Below are 20,760 nucleotides of genomic sequence, written 5' to 3'. Positions count from 1 at the left end.
GGGAGACGTGTGTACAACACACGTACGTATACACGTATGTATACACGTATGTATACACGTATGCAGGTTGTACACGTTATATACGTAGTATACGTTGTGTACGTGCTTTCTCAATAGCTTTTTTTTTTTTAACCGTCAAAGCTACGATAAGAATCAAAACCACTTCGCATAGCAAACGACTGATTAAGACGATGAGTTGTATTTGACTTTTAAGAGAGAGAGAGAGAGAGAGAGACTTAGTTAATCGAGAAAAAGAAGAGATAAAGAATAAGGAGAAATGCATGTGCGTACGATAAGTTCGATGTTATCGGAATGAAGAAGAAGAAGAAGAAGAAGAAAAAGAAAAACAGTACAAATAAAAATACAAAAAAACACCGTTCTATCAAAATAAAACCAAGGAGATAAATACCATTTGATCTTATTATTATTTCATTGATTTTATTTAACATTTCACATTTTTCTTATATCAATTAAAATGTTTTCTAGCTCATGTGTGTATTTTAAATGTGTGTGTGTGTGTTCTAATAAAAATATTCTATCTCCGATTGGTGGTGAGTGAACAATTAAACACTAGGTATATCAGAGACAACCGCCATTTTAATCATTCCTAATTTCTACTTCATGTAACATTTGATTTATGTAAATAATTTTAAACGTTTTGCTATTTAAAAATATCTATTAAAATTATTATTGTTTAAACGTTTTTTTTTTTGGTATTTTTTTACAAGTAAATAAAGATTGGAAGCCTTATAAAAGCATTTTTTTTAATTTACACCAATTATTTTGACTAGTGTAGTAGAAATAGGTACCTATACTAAAAATGGTGGTATATCTAGTGTTAAAAAACCTGTAACTTGCTAAAAATAAATTGGTTCAACTTTAAACGCCGTTCGTTCTATTTTATTGATTAATTCGAACAAATGAAAATGAAATAAATTTAATATTATAATTGTTATATATAAAAATTGTTCTAAATTCATAACAAACAATATTCAAACAATATTAACGTGTTAACCAGGAAACTCCATTTTTAATTACGTAACTTTTTTTTATTATTTATTTATTTATTTATTATTTATTATTATTTATATACAAAATATGTAAAATACGTTTGACGTCCAATTTTAACAGATTAAATACAAATCAATCGTAATTAATATAACATAATATAATATAAAAATGAATAATAATAATAATAATAATAATCACAAAACACAATAACGAAAAGTAAGAATCGAAAAATCAAATAAAAGTGATCATTTTAAAAATAAAAGCAGTTAGATTTTATTACTTTATAGAAAAGAATAATCATAAATATATATACCTAGAATGTACAATAATATTGTGGTCAGTGAGCACAGGTTCATGAATATTTCTTTCACTAGCAGCAGCAGACATTAAAAACTTCCTGAAACATCTGATTAACCTACTCTCCCTTCTCGAACATAACATAACACACCACACCACAACACAACAACACGTAACGAATAAACTGTAATGGTATTTTAAATAAAGTCTATTGCATTATTTCCTTCCTATTTTCAAACTTTTAATATATCAGTTAGGCAATTCTTACAATCGCCATTAACATTTATAGACTACGAACAAGGATGGATGGATTGGTAAAAGTAAATAAAGGAGTAAACAGAAAACAAGTCAATGAAGATTAGTTTCGATCAGAGACGCGTTCCTAGAAGCGTTTTTGCACGACTGTCACGACGACTATATCGAGTTTTGTACACACACACACATATATATACACAATCACATAACATAGTACACGCACATATGATATACGTAGCATTCCGTACGTTGGCTGCACAGCGCGTCTTCGGAAAGAAAGAAAGAGAAAGAAAGAAAGAAATAAATAAAGAAAGAAAGAAAGAAAGAAACAAACAAACAAACTCTAAAGAGTAACGACGAGCTCCGAATCACCGAGAGGACATCGACGTCAACGACGACATAGTCGTCACGTTTGTCTCTTTTTCAATACGTAACTAAAAAAGACAACACGGAAACAACAAAGCCATCGAGAGACGAGATTCACCGTTAGTCACCTACTAGACCGACTTTTAAATCCTAACACCTAAATTATACCACCTATTACATATTCATTTCCTATGCGTAATCTGCATCATCGATTCATATGCTCTGTCTCTCTTTCTCTCTCTCTCTCTCTCTGTCTCTTTCACCCTTTCTTTCTTTCTTTCTTTATTTCTAACTGTCATATCAAAATAATCGAAAGATATCGATCATTCTTTCGGGAAAAAAAGTTTACTTGGATTTTACACTTGTTCCCTCTTTTCTTTTTTGTTAAGTCTCTTGATGTTAACTTACACTTTTGTTCTTTTTGTCATATATTTATAAATAGAAAGGCTTTTGACATAAAAATAAAAACAAATAAAGAGAGAGAGAGAGAGAGAGAGAGAATTGTGAGAAAAATATTTCCTATTCTTCCTGGGAAATCTGAGAGACACGTATATACTCCGTGCATCGAGCCAAAGACGACAGGGATACAGCGAGACGGAGAGGACAAGATTAAAAGAGTAAAAGAGCAAAAGAGTAAAAGAGAAAGATAGAAGGAACGACAGACGATGACTTCCCTTTAGGTTTTGTTTACGAGTTAAAAGGAGAGGAAAAGTAAGCGCATGGCGCTTGCGCTTTCCCACGGGATAAGCCTTTTTTCCATATCTTGACAGGATCCGAGATTCATTTATATATCGAATCGAATAGTATCGTATCGTATCATATCGTATCGTATTATATCGTATTATATTGTATCGTGTCGTGTCGTGCGTAGTGGTCCATAATTGTTTATTCTTCATCATAATAATCAACAATTATCTTACCTGCCGTGCCAAACTGATCACCCTGATGACTACTGCAATGAACTCCAGCACCGGCCAGACCATCCAGATCCTGCCACATTTCCGTAGGCTCGCACTCTCTCCGGGCACACGCGCGCACAGAATCTCACCCACCCTCACTCGAACGGCGCCATTTTCACTCTGCGCGCTAGTCGACCGCGTTATAGTTCCGAACCGAGTCGATCATGCTGCCTCTACCGGTGCTCGATGAGAACTCGTAACTACTCGAACATATCGTTCACGTTGATAATATAGATTTCATTGGTATCGATCGTTAATGACAAGTTTGTTAATTGGAGTCAAGAATTGATGTATTGTTCTTTCTTTTGCTATTATAGATTATAGAATATTTAGACATATTATATAAAAGTGTACAGAATTATCGACTTTATTATGTAAGATTAAATATTTTCAAAAATAAATTCGTCGAAGAAAAATATGTAATTTAGAGAACGTTAGGAATTATTTTCTTTATAAAAATTTGGAAAAGTTTCAAAGTTTTTATTTAAATTAGTTTTTTTTATCGCGTAATAAAACGAAAAGGATATTATTCGAAAGAGATTATTTATTACAGATCAAAGTTATAACGTAACGTATCACATCGATATTATTTATATTATTGGAAGATTGCGTAATGAAAATGCTTTATTAATAATCGTCTCTCATTGGTTTCGTACGCACATTTTATAATAAACTTGACTTTTGACTAATTAATTAATTTGATCATGCTAATAGAAATGTTTTGAAACGAGAAATTTACGTTATAATATTAATTAAAACATATGTATACGATAACATTGTCGTAAAAAACTAAAATATTATATCTCAACTAACTTCCAGAGTTCTTGTTGATTTTATCTTCCATTTTTCGTAATCGTTGAAGCTCAGTTGAGCTTGAACCAGCCAGCTGAGATGAGCACGAGATTCTCGGGTATCGAATTGGGACCTCCCATCGAGGTTTTCGCTCTAACCAAAGCTTACAACGATGATACTTACGAGAAAAAAGTTAATTTAGCTGTAGGAGGTACGTAAAAAAATCTAATCAACATGCACATACGATTAAATAATATTGTACAATATCATAAGTACGATCACATTTAATCATAATTGTAAGAATAAAATTAAAAAGAAATACAACAAGTAATTTACATTTTTTTATCTTAATTATTATTTTTAATTGCAATGTATCTATCTATAGGGATTAAATTTTTTAAATAATATATATAATCAAAGTTATCTTTGCGTGATAATTATTATCTCTTTTATCTTGACGACTTTGCTCTTGAATGACCTTTGTCAATACATCAATTATATAAGCTATGCTCTTTTATATTAGAAAAATATTTGAATGATTAATATATGTGATGTAAGTACATGAATATTTATATTATTTTAAAGATAGAAACCAATCAAGTGTATTGATTTTATTTTTAGCTTATCGTACATCTGAAGGTAAACCATGGGTATTACCGGTTGTAAAAAAAGTGGAAAAACAATTGGCAGCTGATGAATTACAAAATCATGAATATCTTCCAATACTGGGCTTGGATTCCTTTTGCCAAGCTGCTACCAAAATGTTATTAGGTCCTAACTCTCCTGTCATTGCTCAAGGACGTGCTTTTGGTATTCAAACGCTTTCTGGTACCGGTGCATTAAGAGTTGCTGCAGAATGTTTAAGTCGTATCCTACATTATGACACATTTTATTATAGCAAACCTACCTGGGGTAAGATAGTCATAGTTTAATTGAATTTAATCAAAACAATAATGTATGTGTGTGTAATATTTATCTTACCAAACGATGTTACTTTATAGAAAATCATAAACTTGTTTTCTTGAACGGTGGCTTTAAGAACGCTTGCGAATATGCATATTGGGATTCTAAAAATCGCAAAATTGACATAGATGGAATGCTCAGAGATTTAAAAAATGCTCCAGAAAATGCAGTCATTATTCTACATGCTTGTGCACACAATCCTACGGGTTGTGATCCAACACCAGAACAATGGAAACAAATAGCTGATGTTATCGAAGAAAATCGATTATTCACAATATTCGACAGTGCATATCAAGTACTTATTTATACATTACTCGATTGAATATCACAAATGTTTATTATACAATATTATCAATCATGTTATAATTAAATTTTATTTTTAGGGATTTGCAAGCGGTGATTTAGATAAAGATGCATTCGCCGTACGTATGTTTGCTGAACGCGGGATGGAATTTATTTGTACTCAAAGTTTTGCCAAAAATTTTGGTATTTATAATGAGAGAGCCGGTAACATGGTTGTGGTAATGTCGGATGTGAAAGAAGTCGTTCAATTTAAATCTCAAGTGACGTTAATTATACGAGGAATGTATAGTAATCCGCCAAATCATGGAGTACGCATAGTATCAACTGTGCTTAATAATCCTGATTTTTGCAAAGAATGGTATGTTTTATCGATTTGAGTTCCATTGGCGTTTTAAAAAAAATTGTGTCGACAAATACCAAGTGATATATCAATTGTACATTACATTTCAATAACATGGTATTTTTCGACATAAAATCTAAACAGTGCAATCACGTTGCTTGTGACTCAAATGGTTAAAGAATATATTGTTATAATAATAGAAGTTCATTTTAATATATTGCTCATTAATAACATAGGAAAGGGCATATTCAAACTATGTCGGGGAGGATAAGAGATATGCGAGAAGGATTATATCAAAGATTACTCAAGTTAGGAACGCCAGGCACGTGGGAACACATAACAACCCAAATAGGAATGTTTTCGTATACAGGCCTCAGTGGTATGTTTGAAATACCCCTACATAATATAAATAAATAATCAATTTAAAAAGACATATTTGAAAAATATATATCATTTGAATTTGCAGAAAGACAAGTGAAGCATTTATTGGATCACTTTCATATCTATCTATTACGCAGCGGACGCATAAATATTTGTGGACTGACCGAACATAATTTGGATTACGTAGCAAAAGCTATTCACGAAGCAGTAACATTATTTCCTCAAGGAGAAAAAGATTGCAGCTGTTGATAATACGTTTTTTTTTCAGACTTGACATCATAGTATAATAAATACAAAAATCATTTATTAGTCACTGATAGTGACAACTATATTGAAATATTATAATACGTTATTATACTTATGAAGTCAAGTAGTCATTTCAGTAATAAGTTTTGCATTATTTACTGCTATTGTTTAGTTTACAAATTTTACGAATAAGATCTTATGTTCTCATCTCACTTCTAAAGCATAAAATTTACATGCATCGTTATTTTATGTTGAAAAGTACAAAAATGATTGTCAATGACAAAGTATAAACCCATCGATGCAATTAGGTTTGATATGCTCATAAATAAAATAGTATTTGTAAATTAATAATATAATTAACAGATAAAAAGAAAAAAAGGAACAAATTGCTCTGCGTGGCAAAAAAAAAAAAAAGGCTGATGTATGAACATAAGGTCTATATTTAATGAAATGTAATAATTATAATATATAGCGAACATTGTGGTGGTGGTCCAACTAAAGAACAGTACAAAGTTAATGCATAATTAAATATTGAACTTCTTTCATATTAATGATGTTCAAGTTTTATTATAGCATCACTTTAATACGAAACTAAAGATTTAAAAAGAAAAAGAAAAATAATTTTGTTAATCAAATTAGTTTTTCATATGCATATAATGATACATGAAACGAAAAACGTAAATCGTGCCAAAATTCTGTTTTCTGGTACTGAAAATGTACATTAAATGTGTTCTAAGAAAAAAAGAAAAAAAAGAATTAAAGAAAGTAACAAATCTTGTCATATATATATGTATATATATGAATGGAGATCAATTTTTTCTCTATTTTTTCTAGGCATTTCAAAAGCAAAGATTCCATATTTATGTATATATTAAACTAAAAGTTCTTATTAAAATAGATCAAACAAGAAAAATGTCCACGTTGATAGATTATAAATATATTGTTAATGTAATATTTGCAAACAAAAGATATATGATTGTTACATATGTTACGATTAATGTCGGGGTAATAGTGATTCTACAGAATGTCCCCTTCGTAAATCAAGTAATCTGTGAAACATCTGCACATTGTGCACATTGCTCGCTAATTCTATAGATTATCCAGCCATTCTATGCCCAGAAAGGGGAATCTCAAGCTATTATCTAAACACAACCAATTAAAACACATTTTATAAATTGACCGAAACCTTCTCTGGGTATTCTATAGAATGTAGGTTTCTCCACATTAATCATAACAAAAACATATGACGAGTAATTAACATATATTTTTTTAGCACTGCTGTTAAAGTTTATATACTTAAAGAGTATATCTTAATATTGAAAGAGAGAATAAATATTATCAAATTTCCTTCCAGATGTAATAATACAACTGCCAATGAGATAGGCTAACAAAAATCTTATGAAAAATGGGGAAAATACTTTTTTACATATTTGTATTATACCAAACGATATGACAAGATAAAGTGTATATTTTTAAAATCAGTGTAAACAAATTAAAAAAATAATCGCGTAGGCATAAAATATTGATCATAAGCATTTAGAATAATCTGTGCATTTATGTACTATGAATAATATGATATGAATCAAAGAGAGAACACACGCAATATGTTATCTAATATTTGTAACTATATTGTATTCATTGAAAAAGATGATATTTGATGATATTTATAAAAAAAAAAAAATATACAGACAAATATACATATCTTCCTCATATGATTTATAAATTTATAAATCATACAATTAAATGTATTAATTGTTAATCGATAATTAATATGTGGTAAATAATGTAATCAACTATACAAACTATAAAAGTGTTACTACATAGGTTGTTCACAAAAGATGCATTGCTTAATGTCTTCCACCGTCTTGATGTTTTAAAAATAATTATGCTGTAGACTTTGAACGACTAATTTATGTAATATTTTACAGAAATAAATAATATATTTTTTTCTGTTTCATTTAAATATATATATATATATATATATATATATATATACATATCTATTCTTAATTAGATATAATTATAAAGTGCAACATTTTTACAGGAGGTATACACACACAAAAAACATGAAACGAGTGTTAATGTAAATAACGATATTATACTTAAAGGCTCGAAATGACAATAAATTACTTTTCTTTTTATATTTACTCTTATTTATGAATTTCTCGTTATTAATATCTCGATCATCGAAAATCATAAGTTAAATTTTTTTTAAATTACAATACAACTCTGATTTCTCTCAAATCATTCTTATTAAATCGATGTATATGTCTTTTGTGAACACTTTGATAAATTTAATCTAGCCATTTGGAAGTTTTATTTTTCAAAGTAATATTTCCATCTGCTTGCACGGATTCATAATAATCAGTGCCATCATGTTTATATCTCATGTAAAATAAATACCCTGAACAAGTAAGCATTGCCATAACCCCAAAAAGCATTATGCCCCTATTCTGAAACACAAATATAAAATATTATTAAAAATATGTAATTAATTTTTCATTCATTTTAATTATAATTTTAATTGTTAACATAAATACATAGGTTATGTAGTAAATAATGTTGTTTTATAGGTTTTATCATTACGATTGTCATGGAAAACAGCTACAAACGTATTAAACAAAAACAACATTAATTTTAATAAACCTTATATAAATAAATTATTGATTTTACCGGCTTGACATACAACTCATAATTAACAGCACGAAATAACGCCGTGCTTCTTAATGAGCGTATGCCATCACCTGGGGCTGATTCTTTAGTTTTATCTTTCATAGGTTATTTATTATTAATAACAAAAAGATGAAATACAGCTATTCTTCTACACACACACACACACACACAAATTAAAGTATTTAACAACGGAGGTAAAAATACAGGAAGAACGAAGAACGCTGTATAAAAAAAGGTATCCGCCAAATGTGGAAGAAATAAAGTTTTAGTCCAGAGTGCGCTGTAGTCGCATGAGCGCCGAATGTTACAAATTGCTTATATCGTTCAACCTGCTTTGTTTCTACCTTCGTCGTTCTACTGTCAAAGGACTATGTGATTCTTATATTTAATATATAAAATAAATATAAAACATATTATAAAAATATTTTGTGTATTAAGAATAAACCAAAGATGTCTTCTGCCTATGTCATAAAAAATCTTGATACAAAAATACAAGGTAAAATGACAATGACTTGACAAAAATCAAGAATGTCAAAGTAATGTGTTAAACTGTTTTTTAAAATATCTATATTATTCAATAATTACAGATTCTTATGAACCTCTACGACAACATGTATATTATTATAATATGTAAGTTAAACGTATATATTACATCAATTTGTAATGTCAAATATATAGAAGTTTTATTATTTATATTTTGAGATTATTTTATGTCAATTGATCCATTTGATAAACCATATTAATACACTGTAAACACATTTATTAATATTTCAACGTGGTGATTGTATTTAAATTCAATTGCAATAATAATTGTTTAAATTTTTATTTGACAAGTTTCCACTGCTAATGTGTACCGTTTTCTATATTATACTGAAACTCATTTCTATATAAAATGATATTTTTCTCATTGATAGATAAAGAAGTAAAAAACTAAGATCATTGATATCACTTTGATTTCGTTTATAATGATGTTTGGAAGATTTTTCAAGCCGTACATTGATATCTGTTTTCAATAGGACAAAACTGGAAATATTTGCTTTTATATTATTTATATTATCCACTTTATCTTTTGTGGGTATGAATATATACTCGAGGATAGAAACAGATGAACAACAACTTATAAACTTCAATCGAATAAACTTATTGGAAAAATTACTGTCATGGACAATGCATCAAAATATGGACACAGATATAAATATAAACATTAATTACAAACAACAATCTAATAATTCCACAGAGTAAAGGCCTTAATTATTTTCTTTTCTTCTTTCTTCTATTTATAGTTTTATTTTAATTTAATTTTATTTTGTTTTACCATTTTAATTAGATATTATTCATTATAGCAGTAAAATAATGTTGTCAATAAATTGCAGAAAATTTGTTGTATGCTATTACACAGTACCTAACAACTGGAGTACAACATGGAGTCTTCTTCCCAAGCAAATAGATCCACATATTTGTACTCATATTATAATTGGATTTGCAAGTATCGCAAATTGTAGTGTTGATATGGGTGATGATGAGTGGGCTTATAAAGAAGTTGTAAATATCAAGAACTTTAATCCAAACTTAAAAGTTATGATTAGTATAGGAGGTGGTAATGATGATGGAATGAATTCTGAGTTTTCAAATATGATTAAAAACCATACAAATCGAAAACAGTAATAATATTATAATTATTTAGAAAAATTTTGTCAAATAGCTAATTTCAATGATTTCAATTCAATATTTGTATTTTTGCTTTTTTTTTTTCTTTTCTTTCAGATTTATAAGATCTGTGTTAAATGTAACAATGAAATTAAATCTCGATGGATTAGATCTCGATTGGGAATTTCCAACGTGGTCGTCTGGAAAAGAAATAGAAAAAATACATTTTGCACAGTTAATTGAAGAATTAAGAAAGGAATTTGATCGGAGTAATAGAAAATTAATTTTATCTGTAGCAGTGGGAGCTCCACAAGCAATCATAGATCAGTGCTATATTGTTCCTAATATGGCGGAGTAAGCATAATCATTATAGATAATAACAACAATATAAATGTTAGTAATAATATATCTGCAGAGAGACATGTATATACATATATAATGTTAACACGTAAAAGAATCAATTTCATATATTGGTGTATTAAAATAATGATTTTTTTTACAGGCACGTTGATTTTATAAATCTTATGTCGTACGACTATCATTTTTTTGTGAAGTATTTTCCTGTAACTGATTTCAATGCTCCATTGTATCCGAACAATATGGAATTGGGATATTTATCTAAACTTAATGTAAACTTCTCTGCACATTATTGGATAACGAAAAAAATGCCAAGAAATAAAATCGTCGTCGGTATACCAATGTATGGACATTCGTATAAATTAGATAATCCTTTGAATCACAATTTATTAGCACCAGCTACAGGATTTGGACAATTAGGTTCTAATGGTTTTGTATCATATTCAACTATTTGTCAATTTCTGGATAGCGGAGCAATTAGCGTGTTTGAAAATACGAGCAAAGTACCATATGCTTATAAAGATTATGAATGGATATCGTACGATGATAATCAAAGTATTTATTACAAGGTATAAACATATATTATATTATTTAACACATTCGTGTGACCGGCATATAAATATATATATATATATATATATATATATATATATATATATATATATATATATATGTTATAATAATTTTATTTTATTTTTTTTTTAGACTAAGTGGATACTTGACAACGATTTTAAAGGTGCCATGGTATTTTCACTTAACGTCGACGATTGGAAAAATAAATGTAATGCAAATGAAACCTTTCCATTGACGCGTGCTGTAACAAAAATATTAAGAGGAAAGTAAAAGGACATACATAAGAAATAAAAAAATTAATAAGTTCCTATTAATGATTTGTAATGTGATGTGGTATTTAACAAGAAAGAGTAAAAAATATGCGTGAAGAATCATCGATGTAAACGAGATCACATAAAGTTTTATCATTTTCTACAGATTAACGGTATTTGTTTTGTGACATTATAAAAGTTATTTAAAATATATTATGATATAAATATTATATTAAAATTAAATAAAAAATATTTTTATTTTACAGCTTATGATGCGAGTAATCTCGCATCATGTACGTATGTATACTCTGTGAGAATTGTCAAGATATTCCTAATAAGTGACAATATTATTTACATAACGAAATAACCGATACTACCTCAAAACTGAAGTACAATTAAAGTATAGAAAATATTAATTTATACAGCTAATTATTAATATTAAAAAAGAAATATATATATATATATTTGCAAAAACTACTAAAGCTTGTAAATATTTAAGAAATCTATAATATTATTAAGAAATATGGAATTTGATGTTAACTGGTCAGGGTAGATATAATTAAACAATATTAAATTGACTAAATGTGATTATATACTAACGCTTAATTAATTATTTATTTAATCCTTTAACTATGGCATACTTATGGTCATGACATAAGTTGCTATGGACGCAATGTGTTACTAAACAGTAGTAATTAAATTTTATTTTTTATAATAGCGCAACAATATTTATTTATATATTTGTTTCTTTTTAAAAATGTCGCTTTATTTCAATGTTTATAAAAATGTAATATAATGTATTTATAATATTAGCTCATATATACTTTTTACGAAGCAGAAAGGTTAAACTATGTTAGTTTCAATAAGAAATTGAATATCAAATGAAATTATTAAAATATCATTGAAACAATGAAAAATTGTAGGAAAAAGAATAAAAAGCAATAATATATTATGTTATTTTATCATAATAAATGCAGACAATTTTTGCTATTTACAATTTCTGTCATGTTATATTTATGTTGCTTATAAGTTAGATAAAGTATATCATAATTTTTTACATAACTATATAAAATTATTTATTGAAATTTCTCTTTATCATATATATATTTAAAACAAACATAGTTAATTTTAATACAAATCATAACCTAATAAATAAGTTAATAACTTGTATATAAACGTCATCCAATCATCGTTGATAAATCGTTATCCACTCTTGTTGCCGAAAAATGTTTTTTTCTACAGTTCTTTTCCTTAATCTTATTTGCATGAGTTTACGCTTTTCAATTGGAGCAGAAGTGATATTTTTATTCTTATTTATTATCAAGTGAAGAAGATTTTGAGGTTAAGAAGAAGAATGTTGCGAATACTTTGTTCAAAATCTTTACAATATTCTCAAATTTTCACTAAAAATCGTTTATGCAAAGTGATACAATCTAGAAAACTTAATTTATTGGAATATCAAAGCAAAGAATTGTTAAGGGACTGTGGTGTTTCTGTACAAAATTTTACCATCATTGATGACTTAAATAAAGCTAATTCTGCTCTGGAAAATTTATGTTAGTATAATAATAATAATAATAATTAAAGTGTTGTGATGATAACAATTATGGATTTAATGAACTCTTGATATATTTTCTTGATCTTTCAGGTGCAGATGAATATGTTATTAAAGCTCAGGTATTGGCAGGAGGACGTGGTAAAGGATGGTTCGACAATGGTTTTAAAGGTGGTGTACATCTTACAAAGGAGTAAGTTCAAATAGTCGTGTTAAAAGGTATTTTATATGGGGGGTGGGATATTATGGTATTATTACTAATATAAGATAACATTGTTCTTGTTTAAATTAAATCTTTACTAAATCCACTATGGCGGCTAATTTAAATTAGTTTTTTGATATTTAATAACACAGAGAGAATTAATTCAACTTTAATAGTAATGAATAAAACTTTCATTTTTTGTTGTTTAAACATTAAGTAACAAAGGAAGATTTAATGTTGTATATTAAATGCAACATACAAATGTATATTTAAAAAAAAAAGAAAATTATAACAATAAACTTTACTATTTACAAAGGATTATTAAAATAAAAATCGAAAAATCTTGATTTATTGCTTTTGAAGATTAAGTTCGAAATTTTTCATAAATCCAATTGCAAATTTGTTTTACCATTTCATTTTGTTTTATAATCAATAAAATCTATAATAAATATTATGATATTATATTCTTCTTATTTGTATTATACTTTTGAAAGAATGTGATCATAGCTTAAATTATGATTACAAATATAATGATAATATAATTGTATAATTTTGATATAAATCAAATATTTGGAGAAATCATTATTATTATTATTATTATTATATAGAACAATAATAGTCGCTTTTGTTTAATTTTTTTTTTTATATTATTTCTGAAATATTTTTTTTCAATAGTCCCAAAGCAGTAGTAGATGTTGCAAAGAACATGTTAGGTCATCGACTGATAACTAAACAAACTTCAAAAGATGGCATTTTGGTACAAAAAGTAATGATAGCTGAATCGGTTGACATTGTTTCCGAAAAATATGTTTGCATTCTGATGGATCGACAACATAACGGACCAGTATTAATTGCTTCTCCAGTGGGTGGTATGGATATTGAAACGGTTGCTAAAGAACAACCAGAATTGATAAAAACTATACCATTGGATATATATAATGGAATTAATGATACCATTGCCGAAGATGTCAGTAATTTCTTAGGATTTAGTGATCCAGAGATACATAAAAAAGCAATATATGAGCTTAAGAGTTTATGGAAATTATTTGTTGACATTGATGCATTACAAGTTGAAATTAATCCATTGGTACTGACCAAAGATAAACAAGTTGTCGCGGTAGACGCGAAAATTTCATTTGATGATAATGCGCAATTCAGACAGCAGGACCTTTTTGCTTTAGAAGATACAAATGAAAAGGATCCAAGAGAAGTGGATGCGTTACATTTTAATTTAAATTATATTGGAATGGATGGGAATATTGGATGTTTAGGTCGGTATTATATACAGTATTATTATGCATATTTTTATAATGTGTGTATGTATATATATATATATATATCGATCAGGTATAACAGGATAATTTTTATTATTTTCATTTTAAGTTAATGGAGCTGGCTTAGCTATGGCAACAATGGATATTATCCAATTAAATGGAGGAACACCTGCTAATTTTTTGGATGTAGGCGGAAATGTAAAAGAGAATCAAGTTTATCAAGCGTTTCGTATTCTAAGCGAAGGTATGTATATGTCTTATAAGATTCTTACTATTTTATATACTGTGTTAAGTATATTAACGATATATATATATAATTTATTCTTTAGATCCAAAAGTAAAAGCCATTCTAGTAAATGTATTTGGTGGAATTGTTAATTGTACTACGATAGCAAATGGAATTATAGCTGCTGCACAAAATTTAGGTCTTAAGATACCTCTTGTCGTTAGATTAGAAGGTAATTATTTTTCAATAATAGAAAAAAACAACAAGAATAATATTTAGTATAATAAAAAATGACCAAATCAAAGAACCAACGATTGTTATAATTCAATAATTAATATATTTATGATAGAACGGTTTCTTGTTTTAAAATAAAAGTGTTTTTTTTTTTTTTTTTTTCAAGTCAAGTTGATTAGATAAATGAAAAATAAGAGTTGGTTTTGACTTGATCATTGTTGCATTAAGTCTATGACATTGTTAATAATTTTAGTTGCAAGAATTATTTTGTTTACTTGTGGCATATACAAGTAATTATATGTATATACGGTATTATTTTGTTTCTTTTACATTTTTTCTTCTTTTTTTTTTTTTTGCAGGTACTAATGTAAATGAAGCAAAAAAGATTCTTAAAGATTCTGGTTTGCCAATAATTACTGCTAATGACTTAGATGAAGCAGCAAGAAAAGCTGTTATGTCTATAAAAACATAAGTATATATTACTATTTTCTTACAACACTACATTGTGTCATTTATCTAGCAAAGATTGGAAAATCTAATTGTGATCTAATGTAATGTGAGATTTTAATATAAAAGATTCATATAATATAACTTGCATCACATATTCTTTCCCTTTTCATAAATTCATTGTCTCGTTGCAAATAATTAAGTAAATATAATTACTCATTTTTACAAGGGTTTTGTTTTTTAATAATAAATGATTCTTTTGTATATATATATATATTTGTTTTGTTTAAAATGTATATACGTGTTCAAAGGAAAAACAAAATTGTGTCGTGTAGCATTTTGAATTATAAACTTCTTTATTTTCGTTTTAGTAATAATGGATTATCATTTTTGATCCATTAATATGTTCTATTATTATTATTATTTTTTTTTGTATGATATAGAATATATTAAGAAATGCATTTTCCATTTTATTCCCATAAAATGCAACTATTCATTTGTATCTATTAAAATTAATTAAATCCCTCCACGTTATATAATTAATTATTGTTTATTATATGGGATTAAAAGTAAAGTTTGTGATTATCTTTTCTTTTACGTTACTTTTTTCTTTTTTTTTTCACTTTCAACATATTTATATAAGAACACACTTTACTCAACATATCTATCTATTGTTTATATATTTTATTTAACGTTTTAGAAATATTTATTTCCGACAAAAGTACCAGATAAGAGATAAGAGAGCTTGTTCTTCATCGTTATTATTGAATATGATTTTATCTATTAATTGTTTTGATTAAAAATAACATATTTTAATTAGCATCGATTGGTGTATTTTGTAAATATATATATATACCTATAGTTTGAAGTAGATAAAATATTTGTTTTATATGCTATCAAATTATAACATAAAATGTATGAACAACGAATACATTACCATAATAATACTTTATATATATATATATGTATATATATTCGTAATTTTTAATATTAAGTTTCAGATAAAAAAAAAAAAAGAAACTATATACGATTAAATGATTTAAAATACAAATCACATCATATGAATAATATTAAAATCTTGCAAAGAAAATCATCCCAAAATAATTCTCTGCATCTTAGTTTAATGTATGATCTAAATTAAACAATATAGCAACATTATAATAATAATAGTAATAATAATAATAATAATAATAATAATAATAATAATAATAATAATAATAATAATAATAATAATAATAATAGTAGTAGTAATAGTAATAGTAATAATAATAGTAATAGTAATAATAATAGTAATAGTAATAATAATAATCAATACTGTATGAAAAATTGCTTCAAGATTGCACAGTGTATAAATAGTATGTATAGTTATTTATTTATCATGTATAAGTACCATAATACGAAGTATTAAATGTTACATACAAACTAAAATCGGCAGAATAAGAGATACGATTTCGAGCATTTTTTTCTAAGAGTAAGTGGCATGAGATTAAAATTTTTGTTTTAGCGACGTTAGATGTAAAATATAAAATATTGTGTGAAGGTAGGAAACGAACGATTCAAATATATCATTAATGTAGTGTTGCATATTCTCTAACATATTGGTAAAAGTTACCAAAATTTGATAACAAGTTGATTTTTTTTTTTTTTAATCTTCCTCTTCTTCTTGGTACAAATAATCTTGTATAATTAACTTAACCTAAACGAAATGTTACAATGAAAAAAACAAAAAAAAGTAGTTTAATCATTTGATGCATTAACATTTTTTTTTTTTTTTTTTTTTTTTAGTAAGATAACTTTCATCAATTTTTCTCATAATCGCAGGAAATTACATTCCATTTTGACTTTCGTCCATTGTGTTGTATTATAATGGGGGACTAGAAATTATACATATGTTCCTTGCTTCGTCCAAAATAAGAAATAGTCTATTCTGTGTGTAAATATTTATACAGGATCTTGAATGTTTAATTAGAACCTAAAGATAGGAATCCACTAGATTCACGCAAGACTATATAACACCACGCATACATAACAACCATATATGTATATCTAAATAATTAGATATATTTTTATATATATATATATATATATATATATATATATTCTTTTTTCTTTTATACGTTTTACTTAAATGAATAGAAATCAATTTGTCCCATATTATTACTCTATTATGTTGTCAATTATAGTATTTAACGTAAATTAACAATTTTCGTTGAATACTTATATATATTTTTATGTGTGTGTGTGTGCACGTTGGGAACAGGGTGATTTTCTAACTCACAAACGTATATTGAGAAGTGATTACATGCAGAGCTGAAACTTTTTGTTGCTTACAAGTGGAAGCATGTCAGAAGCATAGTGACGTTCGCTCTTTCATATACGTCACAGTATAGTTGGTTTGTGTAGTGTGCGTGTAGAATAGTCGGCATGGTGTCTCCAAGTGAATTCCTAGCTTCGACTTCACGTACTTACCTAATATAAAACAAGAACACAACAAAGTTTTAGCATTTACTATACATTTCAAAATATTTAATAATACCCCAATAATTTTTCAGATAGTTTCCTACCCTTTGATTTTCTCTACATACATTCTCAATCTATTATTTTTTTTTTTTTCCCAAATATTTAGCTATTAACAATGTCAAATTGATAATGTTGATATTTCTTACTTTGTTCGTTAGGAGTATGCTTTACTATTTTTAAAGCAAATCTCGTATTCATCATAATGCAGTTGGTTTTTATAAATGGTACGGTAATTTCGTGTTCTGTATAGTATCATCAGTAAGGAAAAGGAGAAAAGAAGAAAGGAAAGATGTGAGAATAGAAATTAGCTTATCCACTCTTAAAGAGAAGGATGGCTACCTGACCCAGGTAGAAATATATAAAATGTCTTGTCTCATGCGTTACGTAACTTCCAAAATTACGTCCTACGATGCAGTGCCACGTTGGATTATATTTTTTATCAAATTCTTTCTTGATAAATGCTGCTATATCCTGCAATCAAAAACAAAAATCAATTATTATTTGCATCTTATGTGCAATAAAATGTGAATTTAAATCGGTAAAGATAAAATAATAACGTGTGTGTGTGTTTTTATTGAAACGTATTCTTTAAAAATAACAAATGAATAGTTGCTTTTACATAATCTGTAAAAAATGTATTATATGAATAGTATATATATATATTGAGATTTTATATTAATTAAATAATATCAACACACTGTGATAATATACACACTTCTAAATATACTTATTTAAAAATTTCATGCAATATACAATATGAAGCTTATGTAACGAATATGCAAGTTTTTTTTTGTTTGTTATTAGTTACATGTTTTGATACTATATAGTTAAAAATCGTTTGATTGTATAATGCAGTTTTTTCAATTTAAAAATAAAATTTTCCAATTGTTCTAACACAATTTCACTTATAAATGTTAAACTTATATCATCCAGTTAAATGTCAATTAAATTTTCAAAACACACAAAATAAGATTCCCAGTTAATTCATATTGATATTATATATTTCTTTGAAATATTAGTCGTGTGAACAAATATTTGAAAAGTCTTGGAATATGATACGTAGGTGCTTCACACATTAAATGTTAATTAAGATCAATAAGAAAACTAAATATTCTTAACATGTTAAATATTATACTGATCCTTACAGATCAACCCTTAGGCCTTTCCATCCAAGCTGTGTCAGTTATCAATAGTTGATATTTTTGTTTTCCTACAATTGAAAGATCACCGAGGCCTAAATAGAAAGCTCAACAAAAACAACTTTGCATCTAACCTTTTCTGTGTAGCCAAAGTGTAGTTAATATTTAATTATTATCATTATTTTCGCCAAAATAACATATGAAAATATTAAAAAACATTATTTTGGTATGACAAGACTGAAAATAATTATTGATAAACAAATCAACATTAATTTGCATTTATGTATATCAACAAATATGCATACATGCATTCATAATGCACGCTGATAATTTTTATTAAATAAAGACATGTTCATGGTAGTAAGTACTCAAAGGGTTAACGTGTTAATGAATGGTAAATAAAAAATGATATTTAATCGATAATTACCTTTTCTATATTATACTTTTCCAGAGCTTGAGTCGCACAATCAACAGCATCTTGCTGCATCTCTTCGGACATATCTGCATTTTTGATAACAGCCTTTCTGTCTGACATTTTGTTTGTTCTATAAAATATAAGATAATTGAATCCTATTGTCACATATACACATAGATATATATATACATACATATATTTTTACATAATGTTATACATAATAAATATTTGATAGAAATGTTTCAAACATTTAAGTATCAAAAGTTACTTCACAAAAATTCTTCTATTAGAATAATACAAAGTAATCTAATAAATTATTAATAAAAAAAAAAAAAAAAACTCTTGAAACTTTAAATAGCTAATACATCCAAATATTAGAGATATTTTAAATAAATATACTCAAATGGAAACATGTAAATAAATGATATGGTGTATAAAATGAATCTATTAAACACACACTTGAGAATAGGAAAATGAGTAATTCTAACGACAGCATGTATATCAATCGATGGCATAACAAGGGGGGGATTTTGAAATAATTTCACGAACAAAAAAAATAAGAAAAGATGTTTTTAACTTGACGCAAATATTTCAAATGAAAAATGATATTTCAAGGAAATTAGGAGAATGAAACGCGGGAGAGGATATTGTTTTGTCGATATGGCTTATTATAAGTATAACAGTTTATCCGCACGCGATTGAAATTTCGATCGAAATCACTTGAAATATATTAACTTAACTTAGTTTTATAATATTCTATTTTATAGATCTAAAAAGTATTAATAAATTTCGTTGGATCGTAGAAAGAGAGAAAAGAACGAGAATGGGATCTTTTTGCTTGCTCGCTCGCTCGCTCGCTCTCGTTCACGGTTTTTTAAAAAAGACGATACATTAGATAAAATAATAATAAATACCTTTTTTTATAAAAAACACACTTTCACAAAAAAACGCAGAGATAGCGTTTAGAATTTTCTCTTTAAATCCTTCAATAATATATACGCGAAATTCTTTATTATGGAATAATTTACTTAAAAATTTTTGCGCACTTAAAGCCGACTATACGAAAATTACTCGACCGAGTTTCACACTGAAATGTCCGCAGATATCCTACGATTCTTATTGGCTCACGATTAGGGTCTTCTATCAGGGTCTTCTATCGGTCCAGAATGCCTTGCTCCTAGTATGCCGCGAAAAAACAAATTCTCATTTTACTTTTATCTCTTTACGCTCATAGTTTTTTATTTTTTTTATTTTTTTTATTTATATCGATAATTGAAATTACTGACGTATGCACTTTAAATGACATTTTTTTTTATTTTTAATAAACATATTGA

At 27.0% G+C, this 20,760-nt stretch overlaps 6 protein-coding genes across 7 annotated transcripts in view; 3 read left to right on the top strand and 3 right to left on the bottom strand.

The window, feature by feature from the left end:
• The window catches only part of step (cytohesin steppke), a 55,674-nt gene extending 52,647 nt beyond the window's left edge, over positions 1-3,027 (bottom strand). The window contains exon 1 of the mRNA XM_015324869.2: positions 2,850-3,027. Within this exon, the coding sequence (XP_015180355.1) occupies positions 2,850-2,928 (79 nt within the window). The 5' untranslated portion in view covers positions 2,929-3,027. The remainder of the gene's footprint in view (positions 1-2,849) is intronic.
• A 595-nt stretch (positions 3,028-3,622) lies between these two features.
• Positions 3,623-7,880, top strand: Got1 (Glutamate oxaloacetate transaminase 1). Its single transcript, XM_015324873.2, has 6 exons — positions 3,623-3,891; positions 4,302-4,592; positions 4,682-4,938; positions 5,027-5,304; positions 5,523-5,665; positions 5,753-7,880. The coding sequence occupies exons 1-6, from the start codon at positions 3,780-3,782 to the stop codon at positions 5,914-5,916; spliced, it is 1,245 nt and encodes a 414-aa protein (XP_015180359.2). The 5' UTR covers positions 3,623-3,779; the 3' UTR covers positions 5,917-7,880.
• LOC107068475 (small integral membrane protein 8) lies at positions 7,880-8,731 on the bottom strand. The gene is made up of 2 exons (XM_015324875.2): positions 8,587-8,731; positions 7,880-8,366 (listed from the first exon to the last, which is right to left on the bottom strand). Exons 1-2 carry the CDS (start codon positions 8,686-8,688, stop codon positions 8,208-8,210), a joined length of 261 nt encoding a protein of 86 aa, XP_015180361.1. The 5' UTR covers positions 8,689-8,731; the 3' UTR covers positions 7,880-8,207.
• Positions 8,732-8,941: 210 nt separating this feature from the next.
• On the top strand, positions 8,942-12,007 carry LOC107068471 (chitinase-3-like protein 2). The gene is made up of 8 exons (XM_015324872.2): positions 8,942-9,082; positions 9,174-9,216; positions 9,603-9,824; positions 9,960-10,247; positions 10,351-10,587; positions 10,736-11,159; positions 11,296-11,587; positions 11,681-12,007. Exons 1-7 carry the CDS (start codon positions 9,037-9,039, stop codon positions 11,431-11,433), a joined length of 1,398 nt encoding a protein of 465 aa, XP_015180358.2. The 5' UTR covers positions 8,942-9,036; the 3' UTR covers positions 11,434-11,587; positions 11,681-12,007.
• Positions 12,008-12,400: 393 nt separating this feature from the next.
• Positions 12,401-17,160, top strand: LOC107068470 (Succinyl-coenzyme A synthetase beta subunit, GDP-forming). The gene is made up of 6 exons (XM_015324870.2): positions 12,401-12,970; positions 13,063-13,162; positions 13,847-14,442; positions 14,555-14,689; positions 14,775-14,903; positions 15,265-17,160. Exons 1-6 carry the CDS (start codon positions 12,769-12,771, stop codon positions 15,375-15,377), a joined length of 1,275 nt encoding a protein of 424 aa, XP_015180356.1. The 5' UTR covers positions 12,401-12,768; the 3' UTR covers positions 15,378-17,160.
• On the bottom strand, positions 16,702-20,518 carry LOC107068477 (dynein light chain 2, cytoplasmic). Of its 2 annotated transcripts, XR_001476006.2 has the most exons (4): positions 20,341-20,518; positions 19,439-19,556; positions 18,019-18,343; positions 16,702-17,821 (listed from the first exon to the last, which is right to left on the bottom strand). XR_001476006.2 is itself a non-coding variant. In XM_015324876.2 (3 exons), exons 2-3 carry the CDS (start codon positions 19,544-19,546, stop codon positions 18,182-18,184), a joined length of 270 nt encoding a protein of 89 aa, XP_015180362.1. In that variant the 5' UTR covers positions 19,547-19,556; positions 20,341-20,518; the 3' UTR covers positions 16,702-18,181. The 2 variants fall into 2 exon arrangements, 1 of the variants encoding a protein (XP_015180362.1); XM_015324876.2 differs by having other exon boundaries at positions 16,702-18,343.
• Between the last annotated feature and the right edge of the window lie 242 nt (positions 20,519-20,760).

This window comes from Polistes dominula, unplaced genomic scaffold (assembly GCF_049000335.1).
Source record: "Polistes dominula isolate Pdom_NZ unplaced genomic scaffold, Pdom_raw_medaka contig_28, whole genome shotgun sequence".
Classification (NCBI taxonomy): Eukaryota; Metazoa; Arthropoda; class Insecta; order Hymenoptera; family Vespidae; genus Polistes; species Polistes dominula.
The sequence above is the reverse complement of the archived record's forward strand: the minus strand, read 5'-3'. Positions and strand labels throughout refer to the sequence as shown.